At 40.8% G+C, this 22,598-nt stretch overlaps 1 protein-coding gene across 1 annotated transcript in view; it reads right to left on the bottom strand.

Moving 5' to 3' along the window:
* Positions 1 to 22,598, bottom strand: part of lhfpl4a (LHFPL tetraspan subfamily member 4a) — a 40,143-nt gene that overhangs the window by 3,798 nt on the left and 13,747 nt on the right. The window contains exons 2-4 of the mRNA XM_071519265.1: positions 11,814 to 12,050; positions 2,995 to 3,011; positions 107 to 139 (exon numbers count right to left, since the gene is read on the bottom strand). Of these exons, the coding sequence (XP_071375366.1) occupies positions 107 to 139; positions 2,995 to 3,011; positions 11,814 to 12,050 (287 nt within the window). The remainder of the gene's footprint in view (positions 1 to 106; positions 140 to 2,994; positions 3,012 to 11,813; positions 12,051 to 22,598) is intronic.

Here is a 22,598-nt window from a genome sequence, read left to right as displayed (position 1 = left end):
TAACATGTTTTCCGTCATGATCCCTATGGAAAACATGCTATTTGGGCCCAGGGTTCAAAATACCAAACTATTCCTTTGACTAATGGGAAAAACTGTTTGGTCTTACTCCGTCGATTCGTAGAGTGGAGCCAAGATGAAGCTGAAGGGAGGAAGCAATAATGTAAAGTGTTAGCCTCCAACCAGCGCAATTTGCTCTCCACCGCTGCACATAGAGCCCTAGCCCTCCAGCCATATCCATATAGACAGATCTGAACATTGACTTCGCAGCCGTGCCCTTCTATGTGCAAACACAAATCCCCCTGGTGCCAATTCAGCCCATGTATACGAACTGCAGCATCAGGCTGCCATTTGAGAGGCAACCCTTTAATGTATTTGTGTATGTATGAAGACACAGAGCTAACATAGGACTAGTTAGATCTTTGAAAGGATGTGCCTTCCCAGTATTTTGTTTGTGGTGCCAAACCAAAGTCATATAAGTTACAAAATGCTGAAAACGGCTCTTAAAATACCTCAACATTAAATATTCAAATATTCAAAGCGCAAGTTCTTTTTCATCGCAACACATTTAAGACATACGAGTGGGGGACAGAAAATGTTGTGGCACATTAAAAGTTACCCCAGCCCTTTTTCTTGTGGAATACAAAGCGGTAGGCATGTTGTTCCTCGTGCGGCGCTGTCACTAGTGCTTTTAACAATTTATTTTTCATGGGCTGCGGCGCCAAGCTACTCATGTCACATTTGTGTTTGTGAGATTTTTTTTTGCAGATAGGCTTGGCTTGTAATTAGGCTAGCACTTCCTCTCTGTCCTCTGTTTCTTTTATATCGGCGTATACGCACGCACATGCACACACACACACACCAAAAAAGCTCGAGGGCCCGGTGTGTGCAGCAGGCAGAGTCCTCAGTGAAAGCCGTTCCTCGACTTGACGTCTCCTCTCCATTCGCGGTATGCCTTGTTCCTTTGGGAGAGCATTCTGCCCCGGGATGTTTAATACAACATGCTACCACCTCTTGTTTTTCCCCCCTCCATCGACTCCTCCTTGTCCTCTTCCTCCTCATCCTCTTCTACCCGACCCCCCCCACCCCCCCCCCACCCCCCCACCCAAACTCTTCAGCCTCCCTTGTCCCCTGGAGGGCCGACGAGAGAGGATGAAATTACAGTGGAATATATATCACTTTGCCAGGGTCTCTTATGTGACCCAACACATCATCCGTCTCATGAGGACGAGTGGCCCAAATCTGGCGTGACACCAGGTAGTTAGCTGAGGGTATCAGCACTTACACTCACGCATACAGGGCGGGCAGGAATTGATTACAGTGATGATTTTTGTAGGAAATTACGGCAGCATATTGATGTCACAGTGGGAAAAAAATATAGGCTCACTATCTCGTTATAACAAGAAACTTTTCTCGTTATAACAAATTTTTTTTTCTCGTTATAACAAGATATTTTCACATTATAATGATGTCTTTTCTCGTTGTAATGGCATACCAACTTATGTCATTTTTAATGAGAAACTTTTCTCGTTTTAATGAGATATCAACTTGATTGTGTCTGAGTCAGGATGAGTTGAGTAAGTCTGATTGTTGTTGCTGAGTTGTCTCATTCCATGAGTCTGAGTCAACTTGATTAAATCGTGTAAACGAGCCATTCTCAATTTCTCTGATGTCCATAGGCTGTTTTCTCATTAGGTTATAGATATTTTTCTCATTATAACAACATTTGAAAGTTTATTGGTATCTCGTTATAATGAGAAAAGGTCTCGTTATAACGAGTGTTGGTATGTCGTTATAACGAGAAACGTTTCTCGTTATAATGAGATAAGTTGGTATGTCGTAATAACGAAAAAAGATGTCATTATAATGTGAAAATATGTTGTTATAACGAGAAAAAGGTCTCGTTATAAAAAGAAACAAAATCTTGGTATAACGAGATACTGAGACAATTTTTTTTTTTCACTGTGACATCAATACGCTGCCATAGGAAATGACTGACTGCACTCAGTTACTGAGAAAATAACAGCCAATCCGATAATATTGATGATTCCATGCTGGATTATTCTGAAACGTGAAGGGGAAAAACATTTTGATTGCAAGATTGTGGACCCAAACAAAAAATTTAAAACCATCTGCTATTGGCCGGTCTTTGGATGGTGACATCACCTGGCACCAAAGACCAGCCAATAGCAGATGGCCTGTTCAGTACCCTACACCATTAGGTGTCAGGCTTCACCAAAGATTTGGATTTGGGGTTTAGTTACTCTTTAAATGATTGACAGTGGTTGCCGACACTATTCAAGGTAGTGTCTGTCCAATGAAGTAAAAAGTTTCTCTATTTGCATTATTCAAACGGTGGCTATATTTGATTTACGTCATACTCTTTACGAAACCCTTCTTGGAAGACAAGGCAACAGATGAAAACAGAGGCAGACTCAACCCATTGAAAAAAAACAAATATATATATAGGCCTACATCAAAATTATCCTTGGATGTGGTGAAGTGATGAGCAGAGCTGGAGAAAATCAAAGAGCAACTGGATTATATTGATCCATAATGTTAGCTAAAGTTAGCCATCAGCTGCTTCAGGTTAACATCTTTATCTCAACAGTAACAAGTAGCATGCATGAACAACTTCAACTGTCAAAGAAACACCACTAAGGATATGAAGTAATATGAATAATGTTAGCATATTACTAATGGGCCTTCATCTTTAGTAGGCCTATATTACAGGCCTATTAGTAGGCCGTTTATCTGTCCTGTCACTTATAAGTGTTTCTGTGTTTGTAATTCAGTGGATTATGTAATTTCTAATCTTAAAATGGTAAAGTGTAATTGGGTTGTATTTTGAAAGTAACTTCCCAACCAGCAGGTGTTACACACACACACACACGCACACACATACACACACACACATGGCATGCGTTACCCCACAAAACAAATACCTCACAACCACAAGACCACAGTGCTCAAGCCACAACAACAATGTGAACTTACCCTCGACACTGCAAAATCTGTGAAGAAGACAAAATAAGAATGATTTTAGTCACCTTGCTTTATTTGCCCTGAAACTACATGTCCTGCTCGTCAAAAATATACATCTCCGATTAGTGGCTAGGACTTTCCCTCTAGTCCACTCCAATGGGATGTGAAGCCCCACTATTCTGTCCAAATGGCAACCAGGAAGTCCAAAATAGCCATATTACACATTGTGAAATTAGGAATTTGTTTCGTTGAGACACACTTGTAGCGGGTAGAGGTCCAATGTCTTGCTCAAGGACACTGACAGGGATGGCTGTTGCAGAGTTTGAACCTTTCACCATCAGACATGGGCACACCTCTAACCACCAAATGTATGCCTGGATCTTCAGTCTTTAGCACTGCCTTAATTTTGACAATGAAAAGTCTGTTTATCTCCAAAATGAGAAAATCTTTAGCTCTTTTTCTGTTGCTTTTCCCAGTACTTGCTCTTATATGTTGGTTCTATGGTCACATGAATAGTGTAAGGGCACTAAGGGGGGTCAATGTGGATGTAACAGTGTAATTACCCTTGAAAAAGACAACTACTAGGACTAATATGTCTGCAATGATTAGCTATGTAGCTGAATCCATAAAGCGAAGCATTCTTGTTCAACATGAAACATAGCGCTGCATATTGATGGGGTATGTGTGTGTGTGTGTGTGTGTGTGTGCGTGTGTGTGTATAGCAGTTACTGTATGCTTAAGAGCAGCTGCATGTAGGGAAAAATTATGACAGCTTTGACTGCTGCGGTTGAAGGGACAGCATACATGACTGTATGTAAACCCTGCCTGTGAGAGTGAAATCAGGTGGATCGGTAGGAGAGAAAGAAGAAAAAAGTGATGGTCTCCTAACTTAAAAAAAACAGTAATATATTACTAGTAATTCGTTTGACTACTTGTTACATTTCCGTGACGACCCTAAAAATCAGGAAAAGTCAGTTCTCTCTCTGATGAATGATCAATGTTGATGTCCGATGTTCTTGTTGTCCTTTTACTGTATAAAACCAAAGTAGTGGGAATACTTCCATCCAGAGAAACTTTTCTACCATTTCTCATTTAACCCAACTCAGTCAGTGTGAGAGGTTGGGATATAGTAGTATATAGTATATGGGATATACTAGAATATTATTACTGAAATTGAACTAGTAATCATAGAAGTAGTACTCACTGAAATAGTATTGGGGAAAATAATAATATTACTGATGCAACAGTGATCCCTAGGCAACTGCAAATGTTTTAACACTCCTCCAATGTCTTACACCTCTCCCCCGTAGACCTCCCTCATACCCTCCATTCATCCATCCATCACCAAAATCTCTCTTCTGCCTCCATTCCCTCCCCTTGGTTCCCTCCCCTCTCTCTTTACACCAGATGAGAAAGACTTATTATTATCAATATAAAGAGAGATAGAGATACATGGACAGAGAGAGAGAGAGACCTAGACAGAGAGATAGGGAGAGAGGAAACCGCAGCCCTATCCTGCTGGAATCTGACACGTAACCATGGAAACTTCCTCCATAGACTCAGAGGGCGATGGAGGAATTGGGGGAGTTTTATTCTTTATTTATTTATTTATTTTCTCTTAAGGCAGCTCTACACTGTCTTCACCTCCTCTGATGATGCTGCAATTCCACTCATCATGATGCCAGCCAAACAGAAAATCTACGTCAGATATACCTTATTATACAGAATATACCAAATATACCACTGAAATTACAGCACCAATACAGCACCTAGAGTGACATCTTTAATCTGGCAGTATTTCATACAGTAACCACATTAGTCCAAAGTTTGGTGGTTGAGTGCAGTTCAACAAGGCCTTTCTCAACCACCAAGCTGGTATATACCCAATTATTCTTGTGGTCTACTGAAAATATATATTGATCTATACTTTTACCTAACCAATTTCTTGTATACACATTGATAACACATTGATGTATTGATGTTAACAAACTTGATATAATAATAATAATAATAATAATAATAACTTTATTTGTATAGCGCTTTTCTAAAAACAATGTTTACAAAGTGCTTTACATACAATAAAACCCAAAAGCAGTGATGTGAAACTACCACAATGAATGATAGAAAAATAAAAATAAATTAAAAAATATATATATAATAGAAAATAGGAATAAAATGTAATATATGAGGTAAACAGGTACAACTAAAAACACACAAACAAACAGAGATACAATTAAAAACAGATGGAACTTGGGGTGGCTCACGGAGTAGGGCACGTACCATAAGGCTCAGTCCCTCTCGCAGCGACCCGGGTTCAAATCCGGCCTGTGGTCCTTTGCTGCATGTCCTCCCCTCGCTTTCTCTCCCATACCTTCCTGTCTCTCTCTCACTATATCTCTCAAATAAAGCATTAAAAATGCCAAAAATAAATCTTAAAAAAAAAACAGATGGAACTTTACATAAAAGTGTGTGCCGAAACACAAGAAAGCAATAAAATGGAGATACAGGTACAAGGAGGCTACACTACTGTTCAAGAAACCGAAGACCGCCACACAAAGGCGCACACCCCAGCATGAAATCCCCAACCTCCCAGCAACCCCACGCACGGAAACAGCCCCCATCCCCCAAAACAACAACGAGTCAGGAGAGACGAGCATTGCCTCAGACAGACCGACCAGCAAAACCGCTGGTCGGTCTTGCTGTCCAAACCCATCGAGCCCCCGCAGGAAACAGCCCGAATGCAGGGCCCACTAGAAACGCCCCATAAGCCAATCACACCCATGGCAAGCACCGCAGGAAGCGTGCGGAGAAACCCAACCGAGAATCCCGAAAGCCCGACAGCCAGAACGCCCAAGGCCAGCAAAGTGATGATGTCACCACCGCAAACGGAGGACTCCCGACGAACAGAAAGTCCGAAGAACAAAACAGCCACCCGAAAACAGAGGCAGCAGTCCGCAACACCATCAATGCCCCGGCTGCACTTCCCGACCAGTTCAATGCCACCCCAGCAAACAAAAGCAGGAAAACCCCCCCAGCAAAGACCCCTCAGTGATTCCAAACTCCCGAACAGCAGAGAAAGCGCAGTCACCTTTAGTCTTGAGCCTAGACTGTGGAACAACCAAAAGGGCTTTGCCTGAGGATCGAAGGCAGCGTTCCGGCTTATAAAGAGTTAAAAGGTCAGCAATATAGCTAGGGGCTAGACCTTTCTGTGCTTTAAATGTAATCTGTAAAATCTTAAAAACAATTCTAAATCTTACTGGTAGCCAGTGCAGATGTGCTAAGACTGGGGTAATGGCTACATTTAGTGCCAGTTAAAATTCTAGCTGCAGCGTTTTGAGCAAGCTGGACACGTGAGATTGATTTTTGACTGAGGCAGGTATAGAGAGAGTTGCAATAGTCTAGACAAGATGAAATAAAAGCATGAATTACCTTCTCTAAGTCAGCATGAGATAAAAATGACTTGATTTTTGATACATTTCTCAGCTGAAGGAAGCAGGACTGCACGACTCTCTTTACCTGCTCCTCAAAAGTCAGGTCACTGTCAAAAATCACAGCCACAGGCTTTATGTTAGATGATAAGTCACCTAGATCATGTAAGATAAGATCTTGCGTTGGGCTGCCCAAATAAGACTATTTCAGTTTTGCTTTCATTTAACTGAAGAAAGTTTTGTGACATCTAACACTTACTGTCCTTGAGACAGTTTCTGAGAGTATTAAAGCAGTTGAGATCATTATGTCTTAAAGGTAGATATAACTGTGTGTCGTCAGCATAGCTGTGAAAGGAAACATTATGCTTACGAATTATATGACCAAGTGGAAGCATGTAGAGGGAGAAGAGGATGAGGCCAAGAATTGAGCCCTGTGGAACCCCACAGGTGATGTCTGCTGTGGTCGACGATGACTTGCCTATTGTGACAGAGGAGGTCCTATTAGATAAATAGGATTTAAGCCAACTCAGTGCGAAGTCTGAGATACCTACCCACTGTTCAAGGCGCTCAATTAAAATAGCATGATCTACGGTGTCAAAAGCTGCACTCAGGTCTAGAAGGATTAAGACTGAGCATTCTCCTGCATCTGCTGTGAGGAGGAGGTCATTAGCTACTTTGACAAGGACTGTTTCTGTGCTGTGTAATGCTCTAAAACCTGACTGGAATTTTTCAAAAATATTGTTATGGTTCAGATAAGATATTAATTGGGTAAAAACATTTTTTTTCTAAAGCCTTTGATAAAAAAAAGGCAGTTTAGAGATGGGTCTAAAATTAGTAAGATCAGATGCATCAAGGCTGGGCTTTTTAAGAAGAGGCTGAACTACTGCATGCTTAAAACTAGAAGGAAAAGTTCCTGTGGCCAGAGAACTGTTGACAATAGACAGAATACTAGGACCTACTGTGTCAAAGACATCTTTGAGAAATTTTGTTGGAACATCAGAACAGCAAGTAGAGGACCTGATTTGAGAGACAATATCCCATGAATTTTCCAACATAACAGAGGGGTCCCTGTCAGCAGGTGAAATCTGACATCTTATATTTTCAACCTTCTGAGTAAAACAGACTAAAACTCCTCACACTTCTCTTTGGAGGCTTCGAGGTTGTGGCTGGGGGAGGGGCTAATGACAGAATCTATGGCTTGGAACAGAACCTTAGAGTTGTGACAGTTTTTAGATATATGGTCTGAGAAAAAAGCAGCTCTTGCATCCTTAACCATTTTCTGATATGTGAGCATTCGATTTCTCAAGATATCATGAAAGATCTGTAATTTATTAGCCTTCCATTTTCGCTCAGCTTTTCTACATTCTCTTAGAGAGGCCCGAGTTGTATCATTGAGCCATGGAAGAGCTCGAGGTTTTGACCTCCTGTTTTTGAGTGGAGCAATGGAATCGAGTACTACCAAACAGGTTTGATTAAAATGAGTGACTAGCTCATCAGTGTGACTGTGGGATGTCATGACAGATATATCACTGTGAGTTGCCAGGAAAGCCTCAGAGAATTTGGTTGCAGAGGTTGCGTTAAAAATGTGAGAGCTGAGTGCAGAGGATGGCTTTGAGGTAGAAGGAAGTAGCGGAGCATCAAATACAATTGCCTTGTGGTCAGACACACACATATCCTTTATCTCAAGATTATTTAGGAGCATACTCTTGACCTTGTACTCTCATTTGGGTTACTCCTAAATAATCTTGAGATTATTTAGGATTAGGATTATTTTGAATAAGGTTAAAAGACCCAATAAGATGCATAAAATCAGTGACAAGTGCATGTGATGGGCAACACATATGGATGTTAAAATCACCAAGTATTAAAATTCTATCGTATTTAGGCACAATGAGAGACAGAAGGTCAGAGAATTCCTGGATGAAATCTTGGTTCAGTTTAGGGGGTCTGTAGACTAGGACACATAGCAAGGGAGCCTTACCATTAACTAGGAAACTCAGTGATTCAAAAGTGTGAAAAGTGCCATTACAGATAGGGGAACATTTTATATGATTTTTGTGAATAACAGCTACCCCGCCACCATGACCAGATAGCCTGGGTTGATGGAAATTAATAAAACCAGGGGGTGTAGCTTCAATCAATGGAGTGAAATCACCTAGACTCAACCAAGTTTCAGTAATCACAAAAAAATCAAACTTAAAAGAGTTAATAAAATCATGGCAGATAAAAGACTTGTTAGAGAGAGATCTAACATTCAAAAGTCCAAACCTGACAGCTAGGTCAGAGGTGGGAGTGTAAGATCTCTTCTTATCTGAGAGTGAAGTGCAGAAAATTGATAAAAGATTCTGAGAGTTGACGCCTCTGGAACTAATGCACGGCTTCACTATATTAAGTCTTTCCCTGGTAATAACGGGAATATTGGTGGGGGAGAAATTATCAATGGGACTGTTTTTTGATAGACCAAGCACTGTGGGATATTCTAATTTTGACCTGGAACCAAAGTTATAGTTACTTGACCCCTGGGGACGTCAATCGGTGACGGAGATGTCCACTCTATTAATGGCCACAAGTTGGTCACGGGATCAGAGTGATGGTTGTATGTGGTTGAATAAAATATGTTACCAGCCAGCATTTGTGAGCCATGGTGGTTAGGGTGGAGGCCATCCCTTTTGAAAAGAGCAGACCGTTCCCAGAAAAGATTACAGGCATCACTCTTCGGAGGGGAGTGAAATCCTGCTGGCTTGGAGCGAGGAAGACCTCCAGAGCGTCGGATCACGGCCTCCTTCAGCATCTTACGGCAGGAAGAGAAGGTCATTGCCTGGGGAGGGGGCCGCTTATTTGGCTTTCACACGGTGGAATGTCGAGCCGCCCGATCGATCCTAGCCACCGGTAGTGAAGAAGCAGCAGTGTCAGCAGGTGCCATTGCAAGGGAGGGGTCCAGGTCAGGTGGGATCATGAACGCAGGGGCATCAGCCTGGTGAACCAGAGCCTCATCAGGCAGAATCGCATAGCGGTTCGAGAGATTTAAGCGAGGTGGTGAGGCAGTCCTGACCGGATCTCTCTTTCCGCCGCGGGCCACCACCTCTGCCCAGGACAACTGATGGTTGGGTGTTGAGCAGAAGGAAGGTCATGGACAAGTGGAAGGGTCCCACAGGACTGTGTCGTGGATGGCTGAGCTGAGGGTAGCAATCCATTTAGACTGCCCAGAAGCCACGTCCATAAAGCTGGACAGAAGTGAGTCTTTCTTCTGTAATTCATCAGAGAGCCGTGATGATCAGAACAGTTTGTGATGTTCCTTAGTACTATTGTGTTCCTTGGCCAACAAAATGTAGGTGTACTGTATACATATTTTTCAATGTGCAGTGGCCCACCTCCAAACTAAGTATTTCTTCAAAAGACAAACTTGACAGAGGAATGACTGAAGTCCTGGCTAATGACATCAGCCCAGCACCACAGTGCCTTTATGTGCAACTAACTGCAATGACAGATCAAATATTTATAAAAGTGTGTCCTCTGTAACGTGTACTGAAGACCAACCTCCACCTCCAACCCCATCAACATCTTTGTTTTCAGGCCCATTAGGCAACCCCTTAATGTAGGCCTAAATAAAGAATTACATGTCAAGGCCATGATTTGCTACATCAAGGGCATAAGATGCTATTCTGTGCTAATGAGATAGACTTTTTGTTGTTTTGATTAATTAAAGTGCACAAGATTAATATTCTTCCCTTGTTTTTTTTTCAATTCATACCCTGTGCGCACAAATTCATTATTTGTGCAAACAAATGAATTAACAATTTAACAGAATGTGTGTATGTTTTTTAAAGTGTGTGCTTGATTTACCTTATTCAGCAAGTTACAAACTGATTTCACCCACTTGCAATTAGCTGAGTTTGGTTGATTGCATTGATTTATTTAATTAGGTAGCCTGAGTCCCTGTTGAAAAAAATACAGCTGAGACCAGCTAAGGCCGGTTGATGGTCTGAGCTGGTTTTCAATGACCGCTGCTGGTCTCCTGCTGGTCTTAGCTGGGCAGAGATGGTCTGATGCTGGTTAAGGTGATAAATGAGAACTCTGATGCTTGTAGACCAGCTAAGACCAGAATTAAAGATGAACAACAGAGTTTTCCATGTAAACAAGGTGGATTTGTATACATTCATAATTTCACTTACAGACAGTATGTTGTTAGACCCCAATGACTATGTTGAATAAATGTGTTACCTTGTTCGGAAAGTCTTTTATTTTTAATTTACGAGGCTACAATGTTTACATCTAGATCTCAGTGCAGCGGCTTGGAGAGGAAGCTCCGCCCCTTCATTTGATTGACGACCTAAGCTGTAGGTAACCATACCAGCTACTTCAGCCATCGACACAGAATTTCCAGCTCAATATCGTATTGGAACACAAGTAACACAGCTAGATTAACTAGCAAGCTAACTTACCAGTCGAGTAAGAAGAATGCTAGGTCTGCATCGGTACAAAATGCTTTCTCTAACTTTTATCCACTGATCAAAAGCTTCTCCAGTATTAATACGGTGTCTCCTTTTATCCATGAGTTTTCTGGAACATTACGATCAGACTTTTGTTTCTTTGCTCTCCCAAACTCACTTGTGTCTCTTTTTTTTGCCAACATGGTTATTGAGTGAGCAGAGAGGAAAAATAACCTGGAATGTAGTGCGGGCCCGAAGGCGGCGGCCACACTGAGTTATTGACAAATAGATTTCTGTCCATTGTTGTTGTTTGTTTTGGAATGTCAACATGGTGAGCGAGGCAGAAATACAGTAAAGTGAAGCTTTGCTCATAACGGTGCTATTTCAAAGAGAAAAGAAGAAACGACTATACAGTATAAATTCAACAAAATCTGACCTGGTAAACCTTATATCATTCCAACGCTATACCCAACAAAAACTTTAAGTGCCCGAAATATATCAACAGGGTCAATCAGCAGGGTATTTTGTTTAATAAAGATTTTTTTTGTTAAATCCGGCATTTGATGAAGTATAATGGATAGAGATTTGTTAATCAAATTTTAGTTCAGGTACAAAACTCAGGATGAGTTTGCGATGCAAGGCGTTATTGTTCAAAAGAAACAATTGACAAGAATACTGAGAAATAATGGGCTCTATATATAGTATATATATATATACTGTATATATATATATATAAAAGATACATATCTTATATATGTATATAAGATATGTCTATACATTAACACATTACATGTGTATGTTTTTATCTATTCACACACTTTGCATTAACCCTGAGCACATTTTACATATTGAGCACATACAGTAAGATATTGTATACAGGTCTTAACATTTTGTTACCACAAAATACATTATTTTTGCTTCCTAATTTTACCAATAAATACTTAGAGCTTTTCTAGCCACTTTTTAGCCTCACCTTTGTTGTCAGCTTTGAGCTCCTCCTGCAGGAAGTCGTTCTGCCGGTTGCCCAGAACGAAGGCGAGGAAAGAGAGGATGAGTGCGTCCAGGATGCCGATGATAGCCAGGATGTAGGCCCAGCGCACCGAGCAGTTGCCCAGGGTGTATTTCCCCGTCTCCTCACCGCACATGTCCCGGATCACCTCTGCATCCCAGCCATCCGGGAAGATCATGCAGCCCAGCACCAGACACACCGCTGGGGAGAGGAGAATCAGGTGAATCAATATTGATGTTAGGGTGGAAAGTGAAGTAGGGGGTGGTAAGGAGAAAGATTGATGGATGAGTGTATATGTTAGAGATCGAGTAGGGTGGCATGTTGGATATGGTGGTCGCATACAAAATAACGGTAATGGTATTGGGTTTGTGGGGTGGGTGCAGAGGGATGGGTCAAGGTGACAGGTTATGTTACATTGAAAAAGAGCATGGGAAAGAAAATCAATACAGGAAGACAGTTGAGTTGTAGAGCAAAGGAAGAATGAAAGTAAGGGCAATGAAAGGAGGGTAGAACAGATGGTGAGAGAAAATGGGTTTGGGTGTAAAACAGCGCAAGGCAGAGAATAACATGAAGTTAACAAGATGAAAGCGGGACGAAAGAGAGAGGGAAAGAGGGGAGGCAAGAGAGAAAAGACAGAATATTATTTTCCCATTTCACAGTGTTGTAAGTCCATTGCAGTGTATTGCCAGTATCGCTGCCTGCCTCATCTCTCATCTGTCATCTCTCTCTTTCCCTCTCTTCTATTCTGTCCTTCAAATCTTTGAACCTCCAGAGTGAGAAAAAAGAGATAGGGTATGCCAGTGAGAAAGAGAAAGCAACAGACAGAGAGAAAGTGAAAAGAAACAGTGATAAAGAAAACATCGAGCAGCTGTCTGGTTCTACACCCAGGCTAGTATTAACAAAGCAAAGGCAGAAGATGACATCCAGTTACAAACTGCTAAAATGACGCACAAAAAACAGAGATATAAAATCAAGATGATCAGGCTGATTTTGTTGACATGATGCCTCTGATAAGGAATATCAGAGTTCTCATTTCTGATTGGGTGGCTGTTAATGAGGTATTTTACTGACTTGGAATGAATGAATAACAAGAATAATAATAATAATAATGATAATAATAATAAATTTTACATTTACAATTTTTGAAATTAGTATAGGCTACAGAGTGCAATCAAAATTACCAAAGTCAAGTGCGATGAATTGAAATCATGATGAAATCAATCAATCATAATCATAAAATCAATTAAATTAAGTAAGAAGGTACCACAAGATGCAAAGACTAGTATAGAGGGTAAAGACAATGTAATAGTAAACAAATTGGGATAATAGATATCACATTTAAAAAATGAAATGTAATCTGTAAAAGTCTATATGCAACTGCACTGTTGGTTTCATGAAGCAGAAAGTGCCTGACAGTGTCTCTCCCATAGAAAGATAGAAAAATAATACATCATCACTTCACTTGTTTCAAGGTGACATGATATTTTCACCACCAGTGCAACCACCAATGAGCACACACACACACACATACACACACACACATGCAAGGCAGAGGATTTATTAATTATTGAAAATGAAGAAAAGACAGCAGAATGAAAGAGTCTCAAAGGAGATGGAGAGAGGGAGGGTGAAAAGATGATTGGCTCAGGAAAAGAAGAAACTGGAGCCAAAAACACTGGGTAAAAACTGAAGAAAGTAGAGCAAAAAAATAATAATAATTAGAACAAAATGAGAAAACAAACAAGATTTCTGATTAAGTGGAACTGTGACGGCAGAGGTAAAGCAATTAATAGTTTTCATATTAATGATGACCCTCCATAGCATGATACACACACACACACACACACGCACACACCACACACACAGTCAACATAGTGTATGCTACAGTGTTAGCATGGAGGCTACTATCTCTCTCTCTCTCACACACCCACACACACACACACACTCTGCAATCCCCTCTGCCTTTGAAATCAGTCAGTAAAATATGATCATTAAACACTTGATAGCCTACACGAAAGCAAACACCTTGGCACCTCCAGATAATTACTATGTTAATAGTTGAACTGCAATTAAACTGATATCACACACACACACACACACACACACACACACACACACACACACAGCAGCAGCAGGTTGGTTCCCTGATGCACGTCTTACCCATGATGCCTCGGGGCACTACATCCTCTGGCTGCACAAAGCGAGATGCATTCCATGTTGGCGAGTGTAATACACACTCCCACACTGCATTAGAAGGCCTGGGTCCTGTGTGTTTATGCACACTTGGCATCGCAATTTTCCCATTATGTGCAAAAAATTTATGATGTGTATGTGTGTGTGTGTGTGTGTGTGTGTGTGTGTGAAAATAAGCATTTGGCTTACATTTGGGTCTGTGACTAGAGATTGTTTTTTAAAATGTATACGTGTGCATTTGTATGTTTTATGTGCTGTTATGTATGTGTAAGCATATTTGACCATAAATTTAGTGTGAATGTGTGTGTGTGTGTGCACATGTGAGGGCTCCCCATAGGGCCTGAATGGTCCCTTGGTGGCCAAAGGGCCCAGCTGAGGCCCAGGCTGGCTCTAACAGATGGGTCCTTCAATGCCTCATTTACTGAACCATTTCTACTGTTCTACAGCCAGGCACAGACCAGATGAAACTCAGCTGATGTACAAGCTCAGTCTGTTTAGGTTTCAGCTGATGCAAGTATAGTGAATGGTAGGAGGGGAGGGGAGATGGACAAATTTTAATTATTGCTATTATTAATAATTACTACAAGAAATACTACTAATGCTACTATTACTGCTGCAATTACTACTACTACTACTCCTACTTCTACTATTACTACTAGTACTACTACTACTGCTGCTACTACTACCTTGCCATATACTGCTACTACTACTACTTCTGCTACTACTACTGCTGCTACTACTGCTACTACTACTGCTACTACTACTGCTAATACTACTGCTACTACTACTACTGCTAATACTACTACTACTGCTACTACTACTGCTACTACTACTACTGCTACTACTACTACTACTACTACTGCTAATACTACTACTACTGCTACTACTACTACTGCTACTACTACTACTACTACTGCTAATACTACTACTACTGCTACTACTACTACTACTGCTAATACTACTACTACTGCTACTACTGCTACTGCTACTACTACTACTACTGCTACTGCTACTGCTACTACTACTACTGCTACTACTACTACTACTACTGCTAATACTACTACTACTGCTACTACTGCTACTACTACTACTACTACTACTGCTACTACCGCTACTGCCAGTACTAGTACCATTAATAATTATATTTTATAATCTCAAAATTGGTTAAATGTATAAACAACTGTTACATTTTGTGTCATGCTTTGAGAATTTAACTACCTTATAAGTCTCTCATAATTACAAAATTGTTACCCCTTAATTCCTGGACTTCTTGTTTTGTTACCCTGTAACTGCAGCATTGTTATTTTGTTAGTACCCCATAATTACAAACTAGTTACACCGTAATTAGTGGACTGTAAAATAAAGCGTTACCAGTAATTCTATTACATACCGCTGGGAAATATTATACTTTTCCATAATGCATATAGACATGCATTACACCAGCATGAACAGTGTTTTCTCCATGTTTACTGTCAGACACATACTGAAAAACACATACTTCCCATTTTTCCAGTGTGTTTTAGAAGCAGCCACAACAGGCTAAAGGCGGCGTGAAGAGTTTGTGTGTTCCCGCTGGTTTTCCTTCAGTTGTGCCTGACTGACAGAGGTGAACAAGACACACTCTTAATAATTCATTGAGCCTCATTTAAATCTGTGTCAGGGATGTTTTCGGAAGGTTACGCTGTTCACCAGCCAACTGGCTCTCTTCTCTCTCTCTGAATCCCTCTTCCTCAGCATCAGTGTGTGTGCATGTGTGTGTGTGGCTGTCTGTGCTAATGTATGCTAGGGAGAATCCCTTTGTGTATGTGCTTGCATGTTTATATGCTCATGAGAGATGGAACGTTTTCTGTGGTGCGTGTGTGTGTGTGTGTGTGTGTGTGTGTGTGTGTGTGTGTGTGTGTGTGTGTGGCCTGGGGTTGGAGATCAGCATGGAGTTGATCCCATTTTGAGGCACATCACTTTGAAGTTGTTTTCCCCCTCACCCTCTCTCCCTCTCATACAGTGTAGGGTTAGCTATTGCCAGTCTCTCTCTAGTTTTAAGTTGACAGTACCAATACATTGACCATAATGGTTAGATCTTCATCATTTTGACTAAATGTCAATGCTTCCCCCCAGCGCCGTCGCTAGTGGGGTGAAAGGTGTTGACGATTCTAGGGGCCCACAGCTCGAGAGAGCCCACAACAATACCAGAAAGCTGTATGAATTAATGTATTCTATAGATCCTGCAAAGGCATTTGATCCTTCAGAATAAAAAATAATAAACCTTGCAAATTATGCAATATGTGATTAAAGTAGTTTTAATTTTCCAACCCATGTCCCCCTCTGCTGAGCATTCGGAAGGCAGCAACAGAAGGCAGAAGTGAAGTCGGGGTCATTCCATATCTCCCATCCCGTGTGATATGGAATCATCACTAATGAAGAGCAAGATGTTGCATTCCTTAATGAGTCAAAATGGACCACGATTTGTTTTGTAGTTCCCTATTTAGGGATGAAAGTGAGACTAACACAATAATGGAATGGGTAAAATGGGTAAATTTGATAGAAAACACTACAGCCTGTCACCAGCATTTCTCTCTCTCTCTCTCTCTCTCTCTCTCTGACAGTGTGTGTGTCCACATTGGTTACAGAGTTTCTATAACTATTTTATTTTGTGTATCTAGTAATTATGCAAAAAAATATTAAATGGATCTACTGTGAAAAAGTAAAATACTTGGAAGCCTTTTCAGTAGTATTTGCAGTATTTCTATTGTGTATAATCCTTTCTTCCAGTATAGTACATAGTAAAACAAGAGGTCCCATGCTGTTTTACAAGCAAAAGTAAAATAAGCAAATTATCTACAGTAGCCTATTCATATTTTATACTAGCAACCAAAGATCCATACAACACAAAGGCTCACTGCAGTATTGACAGCTGCTCTTAGTGTGTTTTTTTGGTCAGTGTGACAGTATCTGCTGTTTTGGCTGACTTATTCAGTTTTGGGATAAGCAGCCAAAACCGCTGGTGAGTTTTGAAGCCAATAAGGAAGTGGCTGAAAGCTGCAGTTCCTCTAACATCCGCTAGGGTCAGCTCCAAAAAGAGTCTACATCCCATAATCCCAAATCTACATTCAAGTCAATGGGACCACAGCCCGACTTCTCACTCAAAATATAAAGTCAATACATTTTTTCGACAAGAGATTATGGTCTCAGCAGCTAATTTTACTTCTAATATGTGTCTGTATGGCAATTTTCGAAATAATTGCGTCATGAACAAGATATAACGGTTATAAAATGGGGTTGTTTTCCGAGTGATTGACAGGTCGCCTGTCCGGTGATCGCGCAGGTCGCAGATTACGGACCAATAGCAGGCGGTGCTGTGGAACTGTGGATGCCCAAAAAATGACAACATGGCGCTGCTCGTAGACCCCAACTTTTGGCTTCAAAACCGCCCTTCAGAAACTCACTATGTCCATTGTTTTTTACAGTCTATGTTTTGGGACATGTCTTCATTGTTTTGAGAGCTTGATTGCTCTCAAAACTGTGGCCTTTTCCAACCATCTGCCAGCTATGGTATTGATAAGGCAATTTGGGCTACCTTTACACTAAAAGTTAATGTCAATATTAATAGCCAGTTGTAGATCAATTACTACTTTAAAACATGCATTTGAGCTTTGAGCCAACATGCAAAAGCAAGATACAAGTGAATAATTCCTGACGCACTTTAGGATCTGCTGCAGACCCTGATGTCTCCTGCTGTATTTCTTTCTCAGTAGTTACTCATGAATCTGAGTCATGAATCATGAATATAAAGATACTTCAATATATAATTCAATGTCACTGAATTTGAAATTGAGGACTTTAATTGTTGGCTGTGTGAGTTTGTTTGTGAGTTTTTGGGTTGTTACCTGCCAGTTGTATTTATGTGTAATAATGTCTATTACTTGATTTGGTACTAGTAGTATGTCAGCATTATGCTGTTAGTCATTTACAGAGAGGCATGTGTAAAAGAAAAGAGAAGACAGATTGAGCAGCGAGGAAAATGGATTTGACCTCTATATTCAAGCTGAGTATTTATTCACTGTTTATTTTGTAAAAAAAAAGGGGGGCCCAGAATTCCTAGCTACGTCCCTGCTTCCACCTATCACCTGCCTTCCACACAGTAGGATTTGTCAGCCTCTACTCTACGCATTTTACGAATTTTTTTGTGAGCCACCGGGTCAGATTTGGCGGGAAAACTGCTGGATTGCTTTACGGCACAAAACAGGAAGAGGACACTGTTCTTCCAGTAAAGGCCAATGGAAAAATCACTTCCAACTTGTTTATCCTCTTCAGAGAGGGGGATCAGGCAGGAAGCAACAGGGTTTATGGGAAATGTAGTCTTAATGTGGAGAAACAGTAGTACTAACTATAACAGTGGTATGAGATAGAGGCTGCCAATAGTTTCCACCATGGTCTCATTGGTTTGCAGTAATTATACCAAGGTATCATAATTAATTTGACAATATTGTATTGTTTAAAAATGCCAAACATAGCATCTTAAATGAAATTTGGCTGCAAAATGGGCAATTGTTTCCATGAAAGCTACAACCCAACCTCACAAACTGTATGTATATGCTCATCTATCCTATAAAACACACACAAGACACAACAAGAGAAAGAAATGCTATCAGGAAAAGGGGTTAAAAAGGCATCATGTTGTCCTGTGAAACATTATCCATCATCTCACATAAAAGTAAATGGAGGATAAACGCTACTCAGTCAAGGTTAGGACTTGTCATTGGTGATAGCTACTGTGACCTATGGCAAGTATTTCAGATATAAAAACATCAACCAAAATAATCACTACAATTACAAAATGCCCTTTATTGGGAGAACTCTAACCTGTGTTATTTCTAGCTTTGGGTGGTTTGAGCTGAAATGAGATAAAGCGTTTATTTGATTCAGGGACAATTACTAAACGATAAAAGAGGTGCCTGTATCTTAATAGAATCTCCAGTGGTGGCAATAAAGCTGGGAAATGAAAAAAACTAAGTATAAATGAAAAAAAAAAAAAAAAATGGCTAGGGGTGTTGGCTGGAATCATGGCCCTCTATGGAAGCGACCTGTTCATCGTTCATCATTTTGAACGCAGTGTTGGTGCCGCTCACTGAATGGGGTGTGAATTTACGTAAACGAAAAGGGTGACTGTAGATGGACACACACACACACACACACACACACACTCCCCATCCTCTCCAAGATTGGTCCTCCAGATTCAATTCCACAACTGTTGGTTGGACAGAGCGTGCAGAGGCGGAGTACGCGACTCTACTGATTATTCCGTTAACCTAAGGCTAAACGCTGCACCATTCCCAGCCTCTCCAACACAAACACACACCATGGGCAAACAAAAAGGAAGTATTTTTAATTTTATTAGAGCAGTTTAGAATGCTTGAACATGTGTATTGCACTAGTTCTTGCACTTCGCTTGTTGTCAGTATAAGTAAAGAAATAAAGAGGAAAGCAAGATATTGTGTTGATGTAGGGAGATCCCGGCTATAGCTTTGTGTTAAAGGTCCCATATGGTGTAAAACAGGATTCCCCTTGCCTCTGTGATGATAAAGAAGTTGGATGGTCTATCTAAACATGGTGAAAGCAAAACGCACTGTAGCCAACTAAATCCACACAATCCATATTAGAAAAGCGAGCCTCTAAACGAGCCGTTTGGACTTCTGTAACTTTGTGGCGTCACAAAGGTTCGCTCATTATCATTTTTGTAAGAAATAATAGACTAACAAAGTGTTTTGTTTTTTTTCAAAACGGTTGAGCGGTTGTCATTGTTGTGTTGACCCAAAACAACACCTACAATGATTAAATGATTCAGATGTGTAGACTTTATAGACATATATAAGAAGGCATTTATATTCTTGTTACCTTAATTTGTGTATGAAATACTGTAAACTTCATTGGTGTATGAAATAAACATTTGTGTATGAAAGTAGTGTATGGAATAGGAAATTCCGAGTGTTATCAGGATTTTTTTTTTTTATTGAAGAAAACAATTTGTAGTTGTTTGTATCCGTGGCCTCTTTCTTGCTCCCTCCATTTCTCCAAATCAACTAAATCTCTCTGAATATCAGCCAGAATGACTCTCATCTCTCTCTCCTAGATGAAAACCCACAGCATTTGACCAAGTTTATTTGTTTTTATTGTAAATATTAGCGGGAAGGCACATCAGGTGATCTGCAGGAAACCTGGAATCACTGACTGCAGATCAGCCAAAACTCGTTTGAATCAGTCAGTTAGTAAGAGCCTAAGTTATGACACCTGATTCGAGATCAGTAGTTGTGTCGAAGAGTTTCAAAACGCTGTTTTGAGTCTGCCCATCACTACCTGCGGCTGCCTGTTCTGCCGGGCTGCGGTGTCTCACGTTTCACTCTTGAAACGGTTAGCCAATCAGAACAGAGGGGTCGTTAATATTAATGAGCCTTAAAGACACAGCGACAGAAACAGCCTGTTCTTGGTAAGGCCCAGAGAGATGCTGGAAAATGTGTAAAAATGGATTGAGAGTGTTTTTGGTACATGACACCACACACACAGCTTTGAATGGACCTCAAGACACAAAATAAAACACTGGAAAGTGGAGAGTATGGGACCTTTAATCAGTTTTATTGACTGACAAAACCTCCACCTTTAATAACTTAACCTAAATTTAGTTATAGTAGTAAAAAAAAACTTTTGATGTAGTCGCAAGTAGGGCAAATTATGACCTCAGTTTCAGAGAAAAAACTCTGAATTTCTGAGATTAAAATCAGAAATTTGCAAGAAAAAACTGGTATAGGTTATGATTCAGAAATTCATTAATTATAATACATTCGTTTCACTATCTAGATAGGTAAACTTGCAAAGTGAAGCAACATGGTTCCTTGCCAAAGAGATGTTTTTTTCCGATTTTTCAAAGTTCTGACTTTGAGTTTTTTCTCAGAATATTACCTCCCTCCCCTCAGCTGTGGTATAAAAGAAACGTCAACGGCCCTAATATGCTGTCTGTAGTTTACCATGTCATTACATATTCATGTACCAGGTCTTAACAAGCACAGTAAGGAGCCTAAAGATGGTAGGTTATTATTTTCTGCTGCTCTCTAATACGAGGGTGATGCCATTTGGCGATGTCAGTTCAACATATGGACAACAGTTCGCCAGATGGAAAGAGTGTGGAGAGAGTTTCAGGTGCTCTGGATGTGTGTGTGCGTCAGACCTGGAGAAAGAAGTCGAGTGTGTGTGTGTGTGTGTGTGTGTTTTTGCACGCACGTTCTGCTTCTCAATTAGTGCGACTGTGACACATGCAAGATTGGTCGATGCAGCCAATTATCCTGTAGCAGCGCTTTTACAACTATCAGCACAGCATGACTTCAAGATGAATAAGCATGTGCACGCACACACGCACACACACTCACACACACATACAACAGCCCTTCTATTTAGAAGCATACTGTATGTACTCCCAGTTACCTAAACATTAGAACATTAGAGACACAAGCCTGTGGAGAGTATGAAAAGGGAATGGAGAAAGAGAAGAAGGGGAAAATGAAACAAGAAAAAATAGGAGAAGATAGAGGCAGTTAAAAAAGAGAGAGAGAGAGAGAGAGAGAGAGGATGAGTGAATGATGATCAAAAACTAGAGCGAGGAGGGGAGGAGAGAGAAATGGGGAATAGGGAGGAGGAAAAGGAGGAGATGGACGAAGGGAGAAGAGATCTGATGGAAAACGAGGCCGACAGAACTGGAGGAGGTTAGACAGAGCGAGAGAGAGAGAGAGAGGGAGGATGAATGATGAGAGGAGGATGGAGGACGGGAGGATGGAGGGATCTGGACGCGGGGGGGGGGCGGGGTGCCATGGCAACCGGCTGGACCCGCGAGAAGGGGTGAGGGGGTGGGATAAGGGTGGGGGGGGCCTCTCAGCTCTCAGTCCCAGCTCAGATCGAGGATGAAGTGAATGACAGATAAAAGGAGAGAGGGGAGGGAGAGACAGGAGAATTACCAAAATTGAAGACCCTGCAACACACTGCAACGAGGAGTAACACACACACACACACACACACAGCTCTGGTATGCACTAGAACCCAAACAGGATGATCAGTGTTTTTTTTTTTGTTTTTTTTTAGATGAGTCACATGAATGGGAGAAAGTCCAGGGAATACACAGCAGCAGTATACATACTGGCAGCCACAACACAGCAAACACCCAGGACAAACACAGGAAAACACACACACACACACACATATAATGTGCCAGCTCTAGCCCTGGTGCGTAGGAGAGATAGTGATTGGCAGGTAAACACTAGCAGCAACACTGACTAGACTAATATTTCTGATTCACGTCCCATATGGAAAAACACATACACTTCACATCACATCACATGCACTTCAAAAAGTGTTTACTGTTTCAAAACGTACAAAGATTAGCCCAAAATGCACTTGCATATACAGTATAGGTGACATTAATTTGAAATATATATTTTACTAGCCGACATATAAGAAGTATGTATTTCCCGTATCCACAAAGAATGAATCTGAATATCATCTACATGTACAAATAGA

This window comes from Centroberyx affinis, unplaced genomic scaffold, assembly GCF_046629955.1.
Source record: "Centroberyx affinis isolate AG114_WGS23_722 - 3 ecotype Tasmania unplaced genomic scaffold, CSIRO-AGI_Caff_v1 ptg000678l_1, whole genome shotgun sequence".
NCBI classification, from domain to species: Eukaryota; Metazoa; Chordata; class Actinopteri; order Beryciformes; family Berycidae; genus Centroberyx; species Centroberyx affinis.
Note: the sequence above shows the minus strand (reverse complement) of the source record. Positions and strands in the feature narration are given on the sequence as shown.